At 47.5% G+C, this 22,463-nt stretch overlaps 1 protein-coding gene across 3 annotated transcripts; it reads left to right on the top strand.

Moving 5' to 3' along the window:
* The first annotated feature begins 462 nt into the window (after nt 1-462).
* DLGAP5 (DLG associated protein 5) lies at nt 463-22,194 on the top strand. Of its 3 annotated transcripts, XM_040411566.1 has the most exons (20): nt 516-550; nt 4,886-4,895; nt 4,932-5,181; nt 6,779-6,981; nt 8,080-8,157; nt 8,241-8,331; nt 8,588-8,656; nt 9,916-9,980; nt 10,930-11,183; nt 11,274-11,398; nt 11,479-11,608; nt 11,914-12,011; nt 12,899-13,059; nt 15,940-16,032; nt 17,018-17,240; nt 17,352-17,538; nt 19,231-19,291; nt 19,404-19,656; nt 20,591-20,646; nt 21,743-22,194. In XM_040411566.1, exons 3-20 carry the CDS (start codon nt 4,944-4,946, stop codon nt 21,818-21,820), a joined length of 2,463 nt encoding a protein of 820 aa, XP_040267500.1. In that variant the 5' UTR covers nt 516-550; nt 4,886-4,895; nt 4,932-4,943; the 3' UTR covers nt 21,821-22,194. The 3 variants fall into 3 exon arrangements, with proteins under 3 accessions (XP_040267501.1, XP_040267499.1, XP_040267500.1); XM_040411567.1 differs by lacking the exon at nt 4,886-4,895 and having other exon boundaries at nt 463-546; nt 4,927-5,181; nt 11,926-12,011; XM_040411565.1 differs by lacking the exon at nt 4,886-4,895 and having other exon boundaries at nt 463-546; nt 4,927-5,181.
* Nucleotides 22,195-22,463: the final 269 nt, after the last annotated feature.

The following is a 22,463-nucleotide window of genomic DNA, read 5'->3' as shown; positions in this document are numbered from 1 at the left end:
TAAGGCCTCTTGCACACGAACATTGTGCCCGTGTGAACTCCGCATCACGGATGATTGAACGGGTCCGCAATCACGGAGATGCTGAACAGAAGCACGGATCGGTGGTGTTTCTGTCCCTGCCTGCTTGCACGGATCACGGACCCATTCAACCCCTTTTTAATCAATGTTGCTCTTTTTCCACAAGAGGGATGACGTCAGCAGGGCACGTCAGTGTCAGCAGACGCAGCGGCGGTCAGCAACGCGCGTCAATGTAAACAAGAACAGAACGTAAAATGCAGCAGGTGGCGCTGCACGACAAGCACTTCCAGTCCCTGCAAACAGCGCATGCGCACTGCGCTACTACCGTCACCAGTGCCTGCGCGACGCATGCGTCGGTCGTGCGGAACCCCGCCCACTGACGGCGCGACGCACGTTTGAAAAGCAAATACTGGTGGCTGCGGCTCAGCCAATCAGAAAGCTGCAGTCCGTCCAATGGAGGAGCGCTTCCGCAGATTTGAATTTTGAGAGTGCGGGAGCTGCGGAGGACGCTCGGTCTTGGTGTGTGCGGTGAGTGTGGTCGGTATCGTGTACATATAGCCCTATCCCGCTGACGTGACTGTCTATTAGGACGCAATGCAGACGTGCAGCGTTTACCTGCAAATAAATGTCTATTGTCAGCTCCCAGTCATATGTTCTGCTGCTGCTTCTCCTCTGCCCCTGGAGGTTATGTCGCAGGTCTGGAGCAGATGCCGGACTGTCGGATATTCTGAATTATCAGGCAAGCCCATTAGAGGGGTGCTCCCACTGACAGCACGTCACCTAGTCGCAGGATTAGTAAATATGTGACAGCTGGGACCCCCCATACCTAGTACATGCACCCCACAGCTGCGACCCCCCATACCTAGTACATGCACCCCACAGCTGCGACCATCCCATCAGGGAATGGAGTGGGGGGCCCAGCAGTCAGGGGCCCCTCCCCCAGCAGATTAGTCAGCTATCCTACTGCTATTAGTCTGTAGTTTTGCTATGTGTATTCCCTAACCAAGGGGATGAGGGATGACTGTATCCGAGCCCTTCTGCATCCTCCCTAAATGATGTGGACCTCCTGCTGAGACCAGACATGGTAGACATTTGGCATCCATGACGCCTCCGCCTTGATGGAGGAATGCAGCCTTCAATGGTGAGGGGCAACTAGACCCTGCCCAGATGTCAGGGGACAGTTCCTGCCTGGAGTCTTGAAGGCATATTTGGGGGACCCCCCCTCTAAAAGGACACCGGAAGAACGCTATTGCTTGGGGTGAAAGGCGTTGAAGCGGAGGCCAGCACCTCGGAGGGATGCTCTTCGGGACGTGCGACTTCCCCTTGTGACCCCCGAGCAGGGTTTTGAGGACTATATTTCCAGCGCCACAGGACTGTCCCGGGTTTCACGGTCCCTTCTCCTCCCTGTGCAGCGCTGGTTGGACGTCTGTTCTAATAGCAGTTTTGCTGAACGTTTCCCTATAAAACTAGACCTCAATCTGCTTCGGTTCCCTGTAATGCAAGAACTGCAGTGGCGGTCAGCTGATCGATCCCGGGGGGGGGGGGGGGGGGGATTCAGCTGGATGCACTCTCAATATCCCTCCATGTGCAATAAGCTTGCGTAGAGTGCTGACTGCGCAGGCGTGAGACAAGACCAGCAGTGTCGATAAAAACAGGAGCTGGGGCGCTGATCACATCAAAGGGAATTTAATGATTAGACATAAAGGGTTAACAAAACAGAAATGCGTTTTGGAATTGGTCTTCTTCCTTCCTCAGGGGAATCACAAATGGTGGCAGAAGCAGCCAGAGAAGCTTATCCTCCATGTACATGGTCTGTGTCATGTTCTCTTCACCTGCTGGAGCCCCAGTGATTGGACGTGACCTGTGGATATGTCTGGATTGCTGTTAGTTGGAAGGCCCCTTTAAAAAAATTGATAAATGTAGTCATTAGGTCCAGGTCCAGTTTTCTTCTAGAAAGCACTGAACCTGAAGGGTATAAGGCATGGACATTGTACACTCCTCAACATTGAGATTGCAGCACAAGAAGGACGAGCAGTAAGCTTCTGCACATCGAGGAAGTAGCTGATGTCGCTTAAGATCTGAGAATATCACATTTTCAAGCACCTAGCTCCAATTTGTGGCATGTGGGAGGAGCATAAAAGCCACACGTGTGATACCTGTTTCGTCGATGTGCAGTTATCATAAGCGGAGAGGGACAGAATCTTTGGTTTATCACTCCGGCAGATTGCTTCACGCCTAGGCTGAGATAACGGCACTGATCAACGTTGCGTATCCCGGTGGTTGGGAGAAAGACGACAAACTGGAATGACAGCAAGAGGAGCACAGAGGGGAACCTCTGCACGGACGGGTCGTCTGGTTAGAAGAATGATGCGTAGTGATCCATTCTGTACCGAAAGTGAAATTGCTGCCTTTGGCTTGGGATGTGACGTCCAAACAGCGTCTACACAATCGGCGTAAACGACATTGGTCTAAGAGGCAGATTTCGAGCTACAGGTGGTCCATTGGCCTCACACCACAGCTCTCAAAGGCCATCGTGGTGCACAGCAAGAGGGCAATGGAGGTCTATCCTCTTCAACTTTTGTCTTGGCTACACTAATAGCTGAAGATTGGTCTGGAAACCACGTGGGCATCATGAAGAGGCCTTCACAAGAGAAGGCATTATGGTTTGTGGCGACATAATGTATGGTAGCCGGACCCCTCTAGCCTTCATTTCCAGTACGCTAACAGCTCAGCAGTACATTGATTTGGTTGTGGAACCAGTGGTCTGGTCACTTCTTTAAAGTGTCTCACAAGCCATTTTTCAACATGACAATGCCAGGCCACATGTTGCTTGTGCTACTGTGAGCAGTTTGTGTGGCCTAAACGTGCTACCATGGCCTGAAGCATCTCAGGACTTGTCTCCCATTGAGCACATCCAGGCAATTGCAAAGCGATGATCTGCGTGCTCAAATGCATTCTACATGTTTGAACATTCCTCAGACAACCATTAGAGGGAACCTGTCACCGGGATTTTGTGTATAGAGCTGAGGACATGGTTTGCTAGATGGCCGCTAGCACATCCGTAATACACAGTCCACATAGCTCTGTGTGCTTTTATTGTGTAAAAAAACATGATTTCATACTTATGTAAATCTATGTAAACTTATGTAAATTAACCTGAGGGGGGGGGGGGGCCATACCGCTGGGACCCGCACCTATATTGAGAATGGAGCCTTGAAAGTTGTGGAGGGCGCATGCGCAGCTGCCCTCTATCAATTTTCCATGGGGCCGTCGAAAATAGCCAAGCACTGGCTCTGCTATTCCTGTCGGGCCCATAGAAGTGAATGGGAGCGGTGGCCGGTCATGCTTGGTGCGCTGCCATTTACTTCTATGGGGAGAGCGCTTGTGGTGGCCGGACCGGAGTCCTCCAGCCACCACTTTGCGGGGTTCTGCACCTTTAAGACAACCCCATTAATAACTTCATTGATAGCATGCTAAGGTGTACAAGCGCATGTATTGCTGCAAGTGGTGCTCATATTCCACACTGCATACATTGAGATGTTCTGAATGTTTAGCTTTTTTATTTTTTTATCATTTGCATATTAACATGTCCCGATCCTGTGATTTCCCTAATTCCACGACTTTTCCTTCTCTGTGCTACCATTTCAATGTTGAGTGTAGGGCTGCAGCTAACGATTATTAGAATAATCGATTAGTTGTCGATAACTTAATTGGAGAAAAAAACACAAATGACAAAAAAAAGGGGTTTATATGATTTTACTTGAAAAATTATGTTTAAAGGCCATATTAAAACAAATTGTGGATGATGCACGCTGTTGTGGGGGATCTGTGGATGGCGCACGCTGTTGTGGGGGATCTGTGGGTGGCGCACGCTGTTGTGGGGGATCTGTGGGTGGCGCACGCTGTTGTGGGGGATCTGTGGGTGGCGCACGCTGTTGTGGGGGATCTGTGGGTGGCGCACGCTGTTGTGGGGGATCTGTGGGTGGCGCACGCTGTTGTGGGGGATCTGTGGGTGGCGCACGCTGTTGTGGGGGATCTGTGGGTGGCGCACGCTGTTGTGGGGGATCTGTGGGTGGCGCACGCTGTTGTGGGGGATCTGTGGGTGGCGCACGCTGTTGTGGGGGATCTGTGGGTGGCGCATGCTGTTGTGGGGGATCTGTGGGTGACGCTATATACTTAGCATCTTATGCTATGTGTCATCCACAGATCCACCTCCCATAACTGGGACGGCCCCGCCACTCTCAGCAGTAGACTCAGTTGAGTATTCCTTAACCGGCTGTAACTTTTACTTTAACTTTAAATCAGCACATCTTTATTACCTTACAATGAAGCTCCAGTAACAGGCAGAGCGGGCGGCGGCGTAACGTCACTCACTCACATGACGCACCTGCTCCGGCCACTTTATGAATGAAGCTGGCGCGTCACGTGAGTAAGTGACGTTACGCCACCGCCCGCTCTGCCTGTTACTGGAGCTTCATTGTAAGGTAATAAAGATGTGCTGATTTAAAGTAAAAGTTACTGCCGATTAAGGACCCCAGGCATAGCGCCTGACCGCCCGCGTAGGAACGAATCGGCCGATTATTCGATAACTGGGTTTGTCGACAACTAATCCCATTATCGATAGCTTCGATTAATCGTTGCAGCCCTAGTTGAGTGTATTTATATACTAATGAGGATACAAGATGCATCACTGGCCATGGGGGCAGATATTTTTCTGAACTTCCTTTTGAGTGAATTGGTGGTGGCATCCTTTTTCCCCCGTGAATAGGAGAGCCCCCTTCTAATCATAGACCGAGCCTGGTATTGCATCTCCTCCCTATTAATATGTGGACAGACCTGAAGGTATTTGTAGGGACAAAACGGGGAGAAAAAAAAAAGTTTACTAATTCCGGACAACTTTTTTTTTAGGTGAAAAAAACAACAAAATGGACGTGGACTCCCAGTTTGTGGGGCGATATAAAAAGGACCTGAGCATAGAGAACTTACGAGCCAAAGTGGCCCGCCGGAAATCCATTACTCAGAAAGAGAACAGACACAAGGAGTTCAGAAAGAGCCGGGGCCTTTCTCTGGCCGACGTCAACGTCTCCCTCGTGAAGGAGCAGGAGCTGACTGTCGTGGAGGAGGGGAACGAGTCCTGTCTGAAAGGACAGGAGAATAATCCGGGTAAGAGGGGCAGTTATGTTCTCAAGCAGTGAGCGGCCGCCCGTACGCCCACGATGACAGATGGGTGTGTTGTACGCTTCTCCGCACTCTCCTGTAAATGTAAGGTGCAGGCGGTTGAGCCGCTATTGAGTTGTGATCACGCGGCCAACTCTTTTGGGGGGCAGCAGAAAGGTTGTCATGGACAGCACCATAGCTAGGCTGGAAGTTTAAAGGGGTATTCCTTTCTGTGTCACTAGGATCTGTGGACGTCTGACCTCCACGACTCCCACCAACATTGAGCCTGAATCACAGCTGCAAACCTGCACTGCGCCCCTTCATCCTTCCTTCAGGAGGGGGTCCCAGGGATCAGACCTCCAACAGTCCTAAGATGACGTATTCTAATGATATGGCATAGTATTAGAAAATAGGAATACCCGTTTGAGATCTAGATATTGATAGCTCGGATCGGTGGGGGGTTTGACTCCCAGCACCACTGTTTGAAGAGGACACGGCACTCTCGGTAAGTGTCGTGATATCTTTCTAGGCCATTGACATCCTATTCATCGGTCACATGGCCTACGAGTAGCTTGGTCCCATTTAAGTGAAGGGGCCTAAGCTGCAATACCAAGCACAGCCACTATACAATGGACGGCGCTCTGCTTGGTTAGCTATGAGGAATTCTGCTGTGCACATGGGAGCACCACGTCCTCTTCAGACAGCTGATTGATAGGGTATTGGTGACCTAGTCTGAGGGCAGGCTATCAGTATCAAAATCTCAGACAACCCCTTTCAGAGCTGAACCTGGACATACCTCCATTTTCACCCAGGCAGCCCCCCTGACTTGAGCATCAGAGCAGTTCATGCTCCGATGCTCTCCTTTGCCCTGCGCTAAATCGTGCAGGGCAAAGGCATTTTCAAGAGTTCCGGTGATGTACTGGGCTGCCAGGAAGCCTGGTGACGTCACCGGCACTGATGGGCGGTCTTTAGCGCTGCCCTAGCCAGTAAAACGGCTAGGGCAGCGCTAAAGCACTCCCATCGGAGCCGGTGCTGTCACCGAACATACTACCGGGCAGAAACTTCCGCCCGGCAGTGTTATTGTAAGCAAGAGCCCTTGCACGGCGTGATCTAGCGCAGGGCACGGAGCGCATCGGGCATGAGATGCTTCGATGCGAACATCAGGGGGGCTGCCTGGGTGAAAATATGGGTATGTCTGGGTTCAGCTCTGAACCCGGACAACCCCTTTAAGTGTTGTATTGTCATGATCTATCACAGCATCAACAAGAGCGCACCATTTGCCCTCCAGTTGTCATCCCTGGTTATACAACTTTCGCCATTGATGGCGACAACTATCAAACTAAGTAGTGCTAAAGGGGGATCTGGAAATCCACTCTGAGCCCAGATCAGACTTTACCAAGGACCACTGTATGTTTGGCTCTTTCCATAACCCTTCATCGAAGAGCAGCATGAGAAAACTTGGCCACGTCTGTGTTGTAGCCCATTCAGCTGGCATCAGTGGATCCAAGCTCTTCCTAAAGGTGGGGGGGGGAGGAGTATTTTAGGCGTATTGAAAAGTTTGATTACATCCTTTAGTACTTACTCCGCTTTCTTCCATATGAAGGTAAAACTAGAGAGCAGATCATCAAAGAGGAGCGCCATGCGATGCTGCAGCGCTTCAAAGAGGAAAAACAACTGCGCAAACTAAAAGAGCAACGAGAAAAAGTCAGCAAGGGCATCTTTAGATGTGGGATCTACAAGCCGGAAGGGTCTCTGATTCCTGTCTTCACAAGTCAGACTGCTGCAAAAGTGAAACCGAAGGAGAAGGTGAGAGATACTGAGCACTCATTTAGTGAGAGAGAACCTTGCACGTTGAAATATTTGAAAAATATTACGGCCAGTTCTGTAGAAGTATGGCCCCTTTCACACTGCATTTTAGTGATCTGTTTGACTTGTGCGCCATGTAAGCTCCTGGGGGTCAAATGGATCCATAGGCCCCTTACTCACCAGATGGAGGCCCTTGTGGCATATGTTGGGGTCAAAGGGGTATTCCCATCTGGGACATTGATGACCTATCGCTAGGATATGGCATCAATGTCAGGTGTGGGTCCCACCTCTGGGACCTGCTTTTGTCTCCAGAACGGGGCCCCAGAAGTGAAAGAGGGCACACTGTGCGCACGCATCGTTCTCCCCTTTCATCGCTATGGGAGTTTGAAAATAGCCAAGCATGTGGGTGCCTCCTCTGGGATCGACTGTCACCTATCTGACATTGATGGCATAGCCTAACGATATGCCACCAGTGTGTGAGTAAAGCAGGGCTTGACCAATTTCCTTGGAATCTAGGAGCCAGCTAAAAAAAGTTAGGAGCCGTGTTTTTATTTTTTTTTATTAATTTTTTTTAATTTATTTTTTACCTTTTTTATAAAGCCTTATTTTCAGCGACAAAAATAACCTCTTAAATTAACATATAAAGAAGTCTAGAACCAAACAACATGGGCATTAACTACATATACAGCGGCAGTGTACAGAACCGCACACACATATACAGCGGCAGTGTACAGAACCGCACACACATCTGCACGGTCAGTCGCCCTGGGGCACATGATCCGGACCCACTGCGTCCTACCTACATCCTCCGCTCCCCCGATGCCATCCTGTCCACCCCGCTCTCCTGGGCGGATCCGGGTAACTCCTTCCCTGCCAGACTGTCCGAGAAGTCCACGTAGAGGCGGCAGAGTGCCGGGAGCGCCCCGGATTACTGGGGGGCAGCCATGTGAGGGCAAATACCCAGGCGCCAGGACTTAATTCCTGATTGCCATGGCGACCAGGCGCCTAGGATTTGTCGAGCCCTGAGTTTAAAGGGGTCACCTTTTCTGACAGGCTGGATAACGAATACTAAAGTATGTTCTGATTTTTCAAACCTAGCCCCCCGCACCCAGCGTACCAAGAGTTACACGGTCTACCCTGAAAGTGGACCCTCCAGCCAACAAGACCCGGACTCAGGTAATCCCAGTAGGATTCTTCCTGCTTAAGAGGTCTTCCTTTTATATAGCTAGATGATGGGAGTAACACCTAAACATTGACAGGTAAACGTGCTGACCAACAAAGCCCCTGTTGATCGCGCAGTTCCGAGAGGCCGCGGACAGACATCAGTGGTAAAGAAGAACGAAAGCAAAGGTAAGTGAGCGAAAAGAAGACTTGTATGGCTTGATATACGGACTGTGAATGGCTGTGTACGGTGTTGGTCCAGCACAGGATTGCGGAGCAGTTATTTGATGCCACACACACTCATCTGTTTGCATTGTAAACACTGGGGACAACGCAGCAATTCACGTACTGTAAATCCACCGGTGTCCTTTATTATGGTATTAGGACCACATGCTATATTCCTGCAGAATTATGTTAAGTGACAGAATTGATGCTGCCTTTTCAGTTTCCGGTATCTCATCTGCAAGAACGACCAGATCCACTGCCGTTAAAGCCCCCCTGAAAAATCCCCCAGGTAATCAATATTAATTTCATGAGTGACTGGTTTACATAAGTGCACTGAAGAGAAGGTGTGAATAGATAGAAGAATAAGGGGCCTGGGGCCTAATGCCACATATGTGAAGCCACTGACGTGTTGGTGAATCTGGGGAAGGGACAGACGTGCACGCTGCACTATTATTAAAGGGGTTCTGCACTTTCATTTAACTGATCTATCCTCTAGATAGATCATCAGCTTCTGATCGGCGGGGATCCGACACCCGGGACCCCCACCGATCAGCTGTTTGAGAAGGCAGCGGCGCTCCAGCAGGGCCACAGCTATCTCACTGTTTACCGCCGGCCCACTGACGTCACGACTAGTATCAACTAGCGTGGGCGGGGCTAAGCTCCATTCAAGTGAACAGAGCTTAGCCCACGCTAGTTGATACTAGTCGTGATGTCAGTGGGTCGGTGGTAAACAGTGAGATAGCTGTGGCGCTGCTGCCTTCTCAAACAGCTGATCGCCGGGGGTCCCCGGTGTCGGACCCCCGCCGATCAGAAGCTGATGATCTATCTAGAGGATAGATCATCAGTTAAGTGAAAGTGCAGAACCCCTTTAATAATTTGGACCCATTGTTTTATCAGCGAGATAAGAAACCGGATCAAATACATTCAAAATCATTAAAAGTTCTTCAAAAATATCTTTCCCTTTTTATAAGCGATGATATAGGGGGGGAAAAACATGAAGGTCATTGCTCTGACTGTAGGTAAGGATATAAAGTGTCCTTAAAGGGGTTGTCTCACTTCAGCAAATGGCATTTATCATGTAGAGAAAGTTACTACAAGCCACTTACTAATGTATTGTGATTGTCCATATTGCTTCCTTTGCTGGCTGGATTCATTTTTCCATCACATTATACACTGCTCATATCCAGGGGTTACGACCACAGCCGCACATGCTCCGATCCTGGAGCTTTTTTTAAAAATAATATATAGTGCACAAGCAATGACCCCCCCCCCCCCCCCTCCCTACTGACCCATGTTCAGTGTAAAACCACTGATGTGTGTGGGTTCTGCTTGCAAATTCAGGTGTTTATTGGGGGGTGCGGAGATAAGATCTGAGGCAATTAACCGATTGACTCAGGGCTGCATTTTGAAAGGGGGTTATCTCTGAGATGACGTTTTCCAGAAATTATAATTTTACCACTATGTGAAAGATCTGCTGATGTGTGACCGTCTGACGTGTCCCCCCCCCCCCCCCCCCCCCCATTAATTTCTACACTGTTATTTCTGCAGCCGTGAAACCACAAAAGAAGCCTTTAAGGGAGATCAGCCCTGAAATGGTGATGGATAAGACAGAGGTGAGACAATCAAGTGTTTTGAAGGACCCTTGTTCAAGGGGTTTGCTGAAATGCCAGACACCGCTCTTGGACAAGAGTACATTTTTATTAAATTTTTTGGTTAAGCCTGGACAAACCCTTTGGAGTTGTCTGCTGCTAGGCAGACCTTCCCTCTAGTGGTTGTAATCTGGGGCCAATAACGCCCCCCTCCCCTTCCCCACAGAGCAGTTTGCTGTCCCGCGCCTTTACCCTGTTTCTGCAAGATCGGGAAGTTGACTTGGTCCCATGACTTTTGGGGCAATGTGCAAGAACTGTGCCTCGCTGCTAGGAACGTTGGCACAGGTTATGACCATTGAGGTTGTCAGTCTCTATAATGTTGTATGCCTACAATATCTTAATTTACAATCTCATCTAATATATTGTTACAGCTAGTTTGCAGGCCTCTGTGTTCCCACGGTTACAGACTACAAACTAATCCTTTTGTAGTCTGACCCTGTAGTCGTAATCCTTTCCATCTATCTCCTAGACCTCGCTGATAGATTAATAATCAGACAGGTTGTCCTGTTTCAGTGCACTCATCTCCTCTCCACAAAATAAGTGGTGTCTGTTTGTGAGGGATCAGACTGCTGGGGCCCCCAATGATCCCAAATACAATGGTCCCTGGTTTAAATTGAATCGCAGATGAGCTGGTAGCTCTGCTGCTCTATTTATAAGACTGACAAACATGGCCCCAATTACTGGAGATCAACTCTTTCTGGCAGCTCCATAGAGTGGAATAAAGCGGCGGTATGCATGTATGTTAGCCACCCCATTGCAATGGGGGAACACAGACCCCCGCTTCACTATTGCAGCAGTCTTCCTGAATTTGAATCTGATTACGTGACTTTTTATTTGTAGTCGTGGGCGTTTTGTATTTTTGGTCCCAGTGAATATAAACCAGTACCCTGTGGCTTTTCTGATATCTTCATAGCCTCCTGTAAGTGATCATTCAAATGAGAGAGTGCAAGAGCCAGAGCCTGTCCTCAAAGACACCCATGTAGAAAGTGAGACGTTGCCAGAGACCTCGCCTGACAAACCTGAAAGAAAGCCATCCTTTGCTCCGAAGAACTTTGTCTTTCAGCCTTTAGATGGCTTGTCTACGTTTCATTTTCAACCAATGACCCCTAACAGGGCCAATGCATTTCTGCTCCCTACTTTTACCTGGAGCCCCCTGGATGGTAACAGGTAATGCTTTGTAGGATCCTGTGTCCCTAGTTTCCTTACATTAGTTGGGGCCCGTAGCAGTTAGTGACGCTTTTTGTATCATCGCTGTAGAGCCTTTGTGGTTACACGAGAACATAAAGAACATGAGGAAGATCTTCAGTCTCCAACTGAACCATCACAGACGGCCACAGAAGTAAAGCTGGAAGTAGACTTAAATGCTTTACCCCAGGATGCAGGTACTCCAGCGCAGAAGACACACATGTAGGGTAGGAATGGCATAAAAAAAAATTCTCACGCTGCTTTTTCTCAATTTTAGAATGTGCAAGCGATGCCAATTCTTCCCCGCAAACCAGTCCTGCAGTGACCCCTCCGCCTTGTGAGCCAAGCACAGAGGATAACAAGACCACACAACCCGAAGAAGCTCCTCATGACGTGCCATACTTCAGGTTAGAGTCACTGCCACGAGTTTGAAAGTTGATTGCCACCAGACTATGCTACCCTACGTAATAGCAGCATGCTACAGGGACAGGTCCTTTTTCAGATTCTCCAAAAAGATTAAAAAATAATAATTTTTTACTTGGTTATACGACTGCTATTGGGTGATTAAAGGGGTTGGCCACTGCAATTTTGAGTTTACTTGTGCTGTACTTATTCCTGTATATATTTCGTACATAGAAAATGGGCCTCTTGTGAATGTCTCCTTATTCTCCTAAATGCCCTTATTTTAGGGTCTTTGTAATCATTGCTGCAGTTTTTATCGTAGGAGCATCTTGAAGTCTGAAATTCAGCGGCTGACGTTGTTGTGTATTGACTGGGATAAGAGGATTGACATGGATATTCCAGAAGATGGTAAAAGGAAAAATTACTATGTTACTGTGAAATCTGTGCAGTTCCTGTACTTAACATAGATGTGATTGTGACTGTTCTCTCTGCTGTCCCCCTCAACTTCTGTGTATTGAGATGGTAGCAGGGAGGTTGAAAACTGCAGATCGGCTTGTAGAGAGGGATGAAAGCATCCAAGTCTTTAGAGGCTGTGTTTCTGCCATCTCTGAAGGTGGCCAATAACATTCAGTAGCTTCCAGCTATCTCTCCCGACTTGCCGGCCCCCCACTTATTTCCCAGGAGAACAAAAGACTCCTGCAAAAATATTCACTTCGCCTGATCCTTTTTTCCCCTGACATAAACTGTTGGGTGCTCCCCATAAACATTAGCCTGTCACCGTTCTGAGGGTTCACCTGACAATCCACTGTGTATTGGGGGCCTTAAATCAGTGTACATAGAGGAAAACTTCAATGGCAGACTCTTCAGGGGAGGTAGATGGAAATGACACACTCCGTGACATCCACTGTCCATCAGCGCTGGGACCCCTACCGGCAGCCTTCCAAGGACAGCGCCGTACATCTTGTAGTGGCAGTGCTTGGGGCAGAGCTGCAACTAGGCCATTTCACCAATGTACAGTGATGTCACTAGCCTAGGAATAGGCTGTAGCGCTCAAGGCCTCTTCTAACCGATGATCAGCAGGGGTCCCGAGTGTCGCACCCCTGCAGATCTGATACTGATGACCAATCCTGAGGATGTCCTATCTTTTCCTGGATAGCCCCTTTTAAACCTTGGCACAATCCCTTTAAGGCTAAGGATGTACACCCGATCTGTGATTATGGGATTATTTCTTTTATATTGGAATATTTTGCAATATGTCTCTTTTTTTGTATTTTTTTTTTTTTTTTTTTTTTAAGCCAAAGACCTGATCAGAACCACAGTTGGACAAACAAGACTACTTATGACTGAACGGTTTAAGCAGTTTGAGGGCCTGGTTGACAACTGCGAATTTAAGAGAGGAGAGAAGGAGACAACGTGCACAGATCTCGATGGCTTTTGGGATATGGTCAATTTTCAGGTAGGTTCCTGCAAAAATGAGTTCGTTTTTTGAATCCAAACAGGTGAACATGTACTGTATGTCTCTGTGCATACGATGCATGCTGTAAAAAATGGCTGATTCCCCCCCCCTGGCCTGCATATAGCTGTAGATGGAATTATAGACGACACTATCTAAAAACATGATCAGCAATTATCTGTAAAGTATATGGATGTACTAAAGTGCCATTTACCTGAATGTATGTGACTACATTGTCAGCGGACGAGGAAAAGTCCCACAGTCCTGAAACCTAATGGAAAATGCATAACTTTTTTTTTTTTTTTTTTTTTTTAATGCATAACATTTAATCATATTTCACAATGTCCTGCATTTCCCGTAATATTTGGACAATACAGGTAAAACTCGAAAAATTAGAATATCATGCAAAAGTTCATTTATTTCAGTAATGCAGGGCTCGACAAATCCCGGGCGCCAGGTCGCCATGGCGACCAGGAATTTGGTCCTGGCGCTTGGGTATTTGTCAGCCCGTTTTCAAAGATGCGCTCTCGGCGCGCACCATGGTTTCCTGAGCGGCACAGTGGAGGAGAGGAGTCCCTCCCTCCCCACTGTGCGCGGCTGCCGCTGGCCACTAAGAACAGGGTAGGAGGAGGAGGGGAGGGACTGTGGCCACTGCGCCACCAATGAATGTGCCGGCCATATCCCGGCCCCTATGACTGCACGCTGTGATCCGCGCGATTAACCCCTCAGTTGAGGGGTTATTCGCGCGGATCACAGCGTCCTGTCAGAGGTCGGGGGCCGGGTACTTCAGTCTCGACTCTCTGCATTGGTGGCAGTGGGCAGTTCCGATCGGAGTCCCAGCAGTGTAATGCTGGGGCTCCGATCGGTTACCATGGCAGCCAGGAGTCACGCTACTGAAGTCCTGGCTGCGATGGTATGTTAGTGAGCAGCATTATACTCACGTGCGCCGTGGCCGCCAGGCGCTCCTTCTTCTGTCTGTGCGGCTCATTGCTATGCTTATAGCATTAGCAATGCGCCGCACAGACCTATGAGAAGAAGGAGCTCCCGGCGATCACGGCGCACGTGAGTATAATGCTGCTCACTAACATACCATCGCAGCCAGGACTTCAGTAGCGTGACTCCTGGCTGCCATGGTAACCGATCGGAGCCCCAGCATTACACTGCTGGGACTCCGATCGGAACTGCCCACTGCCAGTGCCACCAATGATGGGGGGAGGAGGAGGAGGGGGACCCTGTGGCCACTGCCACCAATGATTAATACTGGGAGGGAGGCAGGGTGGGGCTGATAAGAGGGGGGGAGGGGCTGATAAGAGGGAGGCTGGAGGGGCTGATAAGAGGGAGGCTGGAGGGGTTGATAAGAGGGAGGCTGGAGGGGCTGATAAGATGGGGGCTGATAAGAGGGAGGCTGGAGGGGCTGATAAGAGGGAGGCTGGAGGGGCTGATAAGAGGGAGGCTGGAGGGGCTGATAAGAGGGAGGCTGGAGGGGCTGATAAGAGGGAGGCTGGAGGGGCTGATAAGAGGGAGGCTGGAGGGGCTGATAAGAGGGGGGCTGATCAGAGGCTGGAGGGGGGCTGATCAGAGGCTGGAGGGGGGCTGATCAGAGGCTGGAGGGGGGCTGATCAGAGGCTGGAGGGGGGCTGATCAGAGGCTGGAGGGGGGCTGATCAGAGGCTGGAGGGGCTGATCAGAGGCTGGAGGGGCTGATCAGAGGCTGGAGGGGCTGATCAGAGGCTGGAGGGGCTGATCAGAGGCTGGAGGGGCTGATCAGAGGCTGGAGGGGCTGATCAGAGGCTGGAGGGGCTGATCAGAGGCTGGAGGGGCTGATCAGAGGCTGGGGGGGCTGATCAGAGGCTGGAGGGGCTGATCAGAGGCTGGAGGGGCTGATAAGAGGCTGGAGGGGCTGATAAAAGGCTGGAGGGGCTGATAAGAGGCTGGAGGGGCTGATAAGAGGCTGGAGGGGCTGATAAGAGGCTGGAGGGGCTGATAAGAGGCTGGAGGGGCTGATAAGAGGCTGGAGGGGCTGATAAGAGGCTGGAGGGGCTGATCAGAGGCTGGAGGGGCTGATCAGAGGCTGGGGGGGGCTGATCAGAGGCTGGCTGCCATGGTCAGCTCCCTGCTGTTGTGTGCACAAAGCACAGGACAGCAGGGAGAGTGTAAAGTCCTATTCACCCTAATAGAGCTCTATTAGGGTGAATATGACAAGGGTTCTAGCCCTTAAGGAGGCTAATAGTTATTAAATAAAGTAAAAAAAATGAAGTTTGAACACCCCCCCCCCCCCCCCCCCAAATATAGAAAACGATATATTGCGATATACATGCTTAAAATTATATCGCAATATAGATTTTATGACGCGGCTCCGCCTGGCTCCTAACTTTTTTAGCTGGCTCCTAGATTCCAAGGAAATTTGTCAAGCCCTGCAGTAATGCAACTTTAAAATTAGAATTTTGTGAAAAGGTTCAATATTCTCGGCTCAAAGTGTCACACTCTAGTCCGCTAATTAATCCATACCCCCTGAGCAAAGGGGACCTGAGATTGAGACTTTGGGGTTCATAAGCTATAAGCCATAATCATCCAAATTATAACAAAGGCTTGAAATATCTCACTTTGCATGTAATGAGTCTCTCTCATATATTAGTTTCAGCTTTTAAGTTGCATTACTGAAATAAATGAACTTTGCACGATATTCAAATTTTTTGAGTTTCACCTGTATATACTTTTGGCTTTTATGCCTGAAAGATCTTTTTGGGGATGCATTACACCCATTGTCCGGCGCTTTTTTTTTATTATTATTTTCTCATCATAAGGATCCAGATTTTGTCTTTCTATTATAACTTTATATAAGTGTATGTTATATAACGTTACATTATAACTTATTCTTATTTAGATTGAAGATTTGAGTAAAAAGTTTTTTAATCTTGTAAAACTGGAAGAAAACTCCTGGCAGCAGGATACAAGTCAGACTAAGAAGATTGTAAGGGTAAGTTACATCTGCTTTGGTAAATTCTAGCTTTCCTACCCCTCCTTTGCACTTCATTGACTCCCAGGTTAGATCTTTGATTTTTATTTTTTTGACAGGCACCATATAATACACTTTGCAACAGGGGAAATGTGAAGGCACTAGTAACTTCCTTTGTAATATCAGGGGTCACGAGGTGGTCCCCGGTAATCTGTTGACTGGAGGGAGTTGCAAATTTTAAGGGGGTTGTGCAGTATTAGGATATTGATAACCTATCCTCATAAGTCATATTACATTGGTTGAGGTCTGTCTCTTGGCACCCCAACGATCAGCTGTTTGAAGGGTTGTGCCGCTCATGAGAGCACTGCATCCTCTACAGTCTCTAGCTGGTATTGGCGGTGCAGTGTAATTATAGCTGTTCGTATCTTTCTGAGAATGTCGTCAATATCCTGACACTGCACAACCCCTTTAAACCCTTAAAGGAGTTATCGAGTAATGTATAATGATGACCAATTCTCAGGATGGGTCATCATCAGATCAGTGTGGTTCCCAGACCCAGCACCCCCGCCAGTCATTTGTTATGGGGAGCCGCTGCGCTCCCCTGAACTCTGGGGAGCACAGCTGGCATCTCTCCAAGGACAGTGGCTGTGCTTGGTATTAAAGCTCAGCCCCATTCATTTCAATGGGGCTGAGCTGTAACTAGGCCACGTGACCAATGTACGGTGACGTCACAGGACCTAGAAAGAGGCCACAGTACTCATAGAGTGCCCAGCCTCTTCTAACAGCCGGGACCACCGCCGTTCTGATATGAGGAAAGGTCATCAATATCAATTTCTAGATAACCCCTTTCACACAATCCCGTTACATGTACGCCATTAGCATTAAGGGGATGCATGGGGGTAGCGCTCGTCCCATCCATTGGAGTTGAGGACATTTTGGGTATCTCTTGTACAGATAGGTGAATTAACCTTTTGTTTATTATTTTTTTTTTTTTATCTCTTTGCAGAAAAAAATTGCTCCAGCTGTAACCAGGAAACAGAACCAAGGAGACGATGGGAGAGCCGCTGCTAGAGGGCGCCTTGCTGCTATCAGAGCTGCAATGAAAAATAGGATCAAAATGGAGGCTCCATGTGCTGAAGTAGAAGTTCCAGTTGACCCCATGCAAGTGGATCCAATCGTATTTGATGCTGGATTCTTTAGGATTGAAAGTCCTGCTAAGCTACCTGGCAGTAAGTCACGAATACACAGGCTTGCATCTCTTGAAGTCCTTGGTCATGTTGATTCGTATGTGTCTCCCAGCAGATTCAGCAATGTGTGTGTGTGTGTTTTTGTTTTTTTAGGTCTAAGAACTATTAAAAGTTCTTCTCGGTTAAATACACCAAACTCGACAAACACAACTGTACAGAACTTGGAAATGCCAGTGCCCAATGGTATAGAAAACGCAGCAGATCTCCAACACGAGAAGTCTCCAAGCCCTGTAAGGTCACCTGTAAGGAAAACCCTGTTTGGTGGGCCTGAAGAAGAAAGGTAATGTCTACATTTTAAACCCATGTACAAGATTTGCTGTAGACCTCTAAATCCAGTGCTGACCACAGCATCGCTACAGACGTCCAGGGGCCTTCTAGCGTACATTTGACAATCTTGCCTGTGTAGCTGGGTTAAGGCAGTAGTTCCAACTGGTCCACATCTGTCCATACACTCTCTCTATTTAAGGGTGGATTCACTTGTACCCAGAGGGATTTTGACCTCTTAAAAAATCCAGTACGTAGCTTGCAGAAGAAACCACTGTGGTCTCTGCCGTGTGTTTTTTCATTTTGAATGGTGCAGGACCTACTCTCGGTTTGAATCGTGCTAAACCTCAAGCAGGTTCCAGTTGCGGCTGTCCAAGGGGTCTGTGCCGTTAACTGTGCCAAGAATGGGCCTGTACATTCCTGGCGAGGTCTGGAAAATCCTTGGCTGCATGAAGTGCGGTGCGACCACCCTATGAAAACAACTGGAGGTGGCTTCGGTGCAGATTCATTGTGGTTTTCCGCTCTGAAACCCGTGCCAATAAAATTGTCTGAGCATACCCAAACTTTACGCCATGGCCAACTCCACTGCAAAATCTGCATGTCTTATGTGATTTTAGATGTTTATTTCAGAACTTGCTGTGATTTGATATTTTGCTTTGCAAATGATGAAATAGGTGACAAATACCATGTCAAAATCGGACTTCCTGGCCCTTGAGCAAGATGATCCACTGAATGCAGCCAATCATGCCATACACGTGTGGGTTCAGACAACCCAACTGCTCACATTTCCATCAGATGTCTGAGAAATTTAGCTCAAACTATGGCTGACTGCAGACTTTCTGCAAATTTTTCAAAGTATAGTTAGCTGACATTGGCCATTTTGGATGTTTTTATCCTGTGTGCGTGTGTACATAAAAGGGGTTGTCCGGGCCTTGGGGGGGAAAAAAAAAACAGATGTCCAGGCATGGTGTATAAGTTATAAAAAAAAAAAAATATATATATATATATATATATATATATATATATATATATATATATATATATATATATAATATATCTATATCTCTAGACAGAAGTGTCATGCCTGCACACACCACCACTGAAGCCACTAATTGGCCACCAGCGGGGAGTTGGCATTTCACGCTTCTGGCCAGGTGGGAACAGAGGAGCGCCACATGGGAAATTAAACAACCAAAGTAGCAGAGTTAATTTGATTTATAAATTTTTTCTATACACCATGCCCAGCCATCAAAAAAAAATTCAGGGCCTAGACAACCCCTTTAATTTGTGCCACTTCTTGATTGTAGCTAGCACAGTTGTGGCCCTATGGTTGCTTAGCCCCTGCTGCTACCACTGTACAATAAAAATGCCATATGCATGTCCATCCCTAGAATTATAGTCTCTAAATGCATTGCCAAGTTGCCTTACAGAAGTCAGGATCAGGTCCTGTATATAGTTTGACTAGCATACTTCATAGGTACACCTATCATCCTAATCCGCGATGGAATACAATCAAATTAGATTGTTGGGGGATATTTACATGCAGCACATTTGTTGCCAAAACTTCCATTTATCTGAAAGTAGTATCAGAAATTACTGCAACTCATCTGCCGCAGGTGAATTAACCCTTAGAGATACTTGGACATTTCTGACTTGACTTGCTCTATGGAGCGATGCATCAGTAACTTAGTTTGCGCTGCCTCCTCAGTTTGCAGAACCAAGAACCGGACCCCGTCTTGCAGTCTCTCCAGCATACAGAGGCGGATTCTGTGAGTTGGCATTCGTGATAATAGTTAAACCTCCTTTTTTTTTTTTTTTTTTTTTTTTTTTTTTATTGGTTATTTGTAGAATGGATTTCATTGTCTACCTTGTTCATCACAGATTCCGGCAGAAGTCGACCTGACTATGTATCTAGCTCCGGCTCAGACACTCGACTTGGGAGCAGAGGAGTCTCCGGGTCTCGTGAAATGCTTGGGCCTTGATGCAAGTGAAACACTAGACGGATGTGACGCAGAGGCAAATAATGAGACAAGTCTGAGGGTCGATGACGTTTTCATGTGCAGTCCAGAAAAAGTTGAACCTGAAACGGAAGCCTCGTGTTTAGCGGAGACCTCTGAACCGGGGCCTGATGACGGTATGCATCCCCCTAGTGGCCATAATGCATGTACTATTTGAAGAGCAGCTAAACCTGGTATAAAAGTGCGGCTTATACTTATATAGATGTTTCTGGAGGTTCTCGAACTGGAGAAATGAGAGTAATTAGTGATCCTAAAGGGGAAAGGGAGATATGTTGTGCGTTTTCTAGCAGTAATCCAATTTAAAGGCATTCTCCAGGAATGAGCCTTCCTAAACAGAAGATTCATACTTGCCTGCTCCCCACCACGGTGCCTTCATGTTCCGGTCCCTGCAGTGTTTACATCTGGCACAGCATGGTCACACGCTCTGCTGCAGCCAATCGCTGGCTTCAGCAGTGACATTCTGCTTGTGGCCATGGCATCTGTGAAGCCAGTTATGGGCTGCAGTGAAGGATGTGGCCATGCTGGGCCAGATATAAACACTGCAGGGTCCAGAACATGGAGGCAGTGTGGAAGGACCGGAGTGGTGAGGAGTAGGTGAGTGAATCTTCTGTTTCAGCATGAGGAGCAGCGATCATTATGCCATCGCTCGTCCTCATAGTCACACAGGCATCCTCAACCTGCGGCCCTCCAGCTGTTGCAAAACTACAACTCCCAGCATGCCCGAACAGCCTACAGGTATTAGCCTACAACAGGGCATTGCGGGAGTTGTAGTTTTACAACAGCTGGAGGGCCGCAGTTTGAGGATGCCTGCTAGTGGTTTGCCGGTATTAGACAGCACGATCTGCTGCTGGCAAGCGCTGATTTTTAAGCAAGCAATATGTTGACCTAGGCCGTATAATGTGGGCGCCTTTTTCGCATCCATGCAAATACCACCCTGACCCTGGGTCTAATGAAATCTATGATTTGAATCACCAGTCCTAATCTTTAAACTGAATACCTGCAGGTGGTTTCTTTATGCAGTAAATATGACTTTTTTTCCTTTTCTAATAGAAGTGAAGACCACCAGCAACCCACTTGACTTCCTTGGAAGCTGCACCCCTATTATGGTAGAGAAATGATTTCATTCCTCAGAGTAGATCTTTAGTTGTCAGCTGCTTGAGAAGAGAATTAATACAGATGACATGACTTCTACAGCAGCGTTAGGGCGGCATACCAAAGTTTTATGTATATATTGTGTTTGGCTGCCATTATGCTGTCCTGATATTTTATTATGTTCTACATTAAACATTCATATATATATATTCATGCCGTGTGGGTTTCTCTTTCCCTCCCTGAGTTTCCTTACAAGAAAAAAAGATGTCTCACTGCAAACTGTTATGAAAAGGGTAGATGTGCCATAAAGTTTTAGGGGGCGTTCCACCACCTGCCAGGAGATACTTGTTTGGCAACTTTCCTAGCTCTTAGATTAAGGCCTCATGCACACGACCGTTGTGTTCCGTGATCCATTTTTGGTTCTGTGTGTCCACCTTTTATTTTTGGAGGATCACCAGACATGAAGGAAAGTAAAAAAAAAAGAAAATCTAAGTCAAGTTTGCCATGCAAATGATAGGAAAAAAACGGACGCGGACGGCAATCTTGTGTGTTTTTTCACGGTCCCATTGACTTGAATGGGTCCGCGAACCGTTTTCCGTGAAAAAAATAGGACAGGTTATATTTTTTTGACGAACTGGAACCACGGATCACAGACGCGGATGATAAACGGTGCATTAGCCAAGTTTTCAACGGACCCATTGAAAGTCAATGGGTCCGCAGAAAATCGGAACAACGGACACGGAAGAAAACAACGGTCGTGTGCATGAGGCCTTAGGGACATGCGTGTGGTCAACTCTCTTCCTCTGCTACTATGCCCCCCAGTTTCTCATGCATAGATGGGACTGAAGGACCCCCGTCTTAGAGAGATGACAATCATTGGAATACCCTTTTAAACAGAATGATCAGCGTGTTTAATACAGCAAGAGAAATCGAATGGATTTGGCTTTTCCATTCCTGGCCTATGATGTGACCGAATCTAATAATTTGGGGCGTGACAAATAATGAATTATCAAACTGACAGTATATAAAGTGTGCAGGTGACAGGCAGCGATGTGTATGTACACAAGGGAGGGTCAGATTTCCTAACTGAAGTTACGGTATTCTTTGCAGGTAAAGCATGCGCCTATGATGATGGAGTCTACCCAAGTGCTCACTGACTTAATGACGTTCTCACCGATGGAGCTGTGATCTGCTTTGCCATAAAGAATGCTTGTAGGACAGCCGCAACAGACTGGAAATCACGAGCCTCCCCTTCCGAATCTAAACATTTTATGATGTTGTTTTATAGTATTAGGTTTGTATAGTGTGACTTGCACCAATGTTACTTCTATAAGCTGTTATGTATATCATGGAAGTGTTGCCGCACTACCTCTGCGCTATTCAGCCATTTACAAGACTGGCTCTGTATATAATGTTATTTTAGATATGTTTTAGCTCTTGTATTGCCTCTGTCCATTGTTTTCTACAGCAAACTTCACAATGTATTTAAGAAGCCCACAAATCTAACTTTTGTATCCCCGAAATCAGCTGTAACAAACTGTAGTAAACTGCTTCAAACCATGTCTTTCTACTTGCCTGTCGCATTTTATACTCCCACCCAGGTTAGTAAAATATATTACAGAAGTAGTTGTAGGAAATTGGAAAGCGTCCGTATCTAGATAGTGTTGCAGCTCCTAAGCCCCTGGATGAGTGATCACCAGCAATAGTCTATTCTAGCTTACAGGAAAAATAAATTTGGCCACTAGGTGGCAGCATCCCTTAGCATTCGCAGGAAGGGGCATATAGCCGTAAAAAAAAAGGCACCAACATCTGGTTAATCTCTATAAACTTT

Source organism: Bufo bufo, chromosome 11 (genome assembly GCF_905171765.1).
Source record: "Bufo bufo chromosome 11, aBufBuf1.1, whole genome shotgun sequence".
Lineage (NCBI taxonomy): Eukaryota > Metazoa > Chordata > Amphibia > Anura > Bufonidae > Bufo > Bufo bufo.
This window is presented reverse-complemented; position numbering and strand designations above follow the sequence as displayed.

What these genes read in the sequence shown, in the direction of transcription:
- DLGAP5 (XM_040411565.1), top strand. Translation starts at nt 4,944, where the DNA reads ATGGACGTGGACTCCCAGTTTGTGGGGCGATATAAAAAGGACCTGAGC. An exon ending in AGGACAGGAGAATAATCCGG is followed by an intron (nt 5,182 to 6,778) that starts GTAAGAGGGGCA and finishes TTCCATATGAAG; the next exon opens with GTAAAACTAGAGAGCAGATC. An exon ending in AAAGAAGAACGAAAGCAAAG is followed by an intron (nt 8,332 to 8,587) that starts GTAAGTGAGCGA and finishes CTGCCTTTTCAG; the next exon opens with TTTCCGGTATCTCATCTGCA.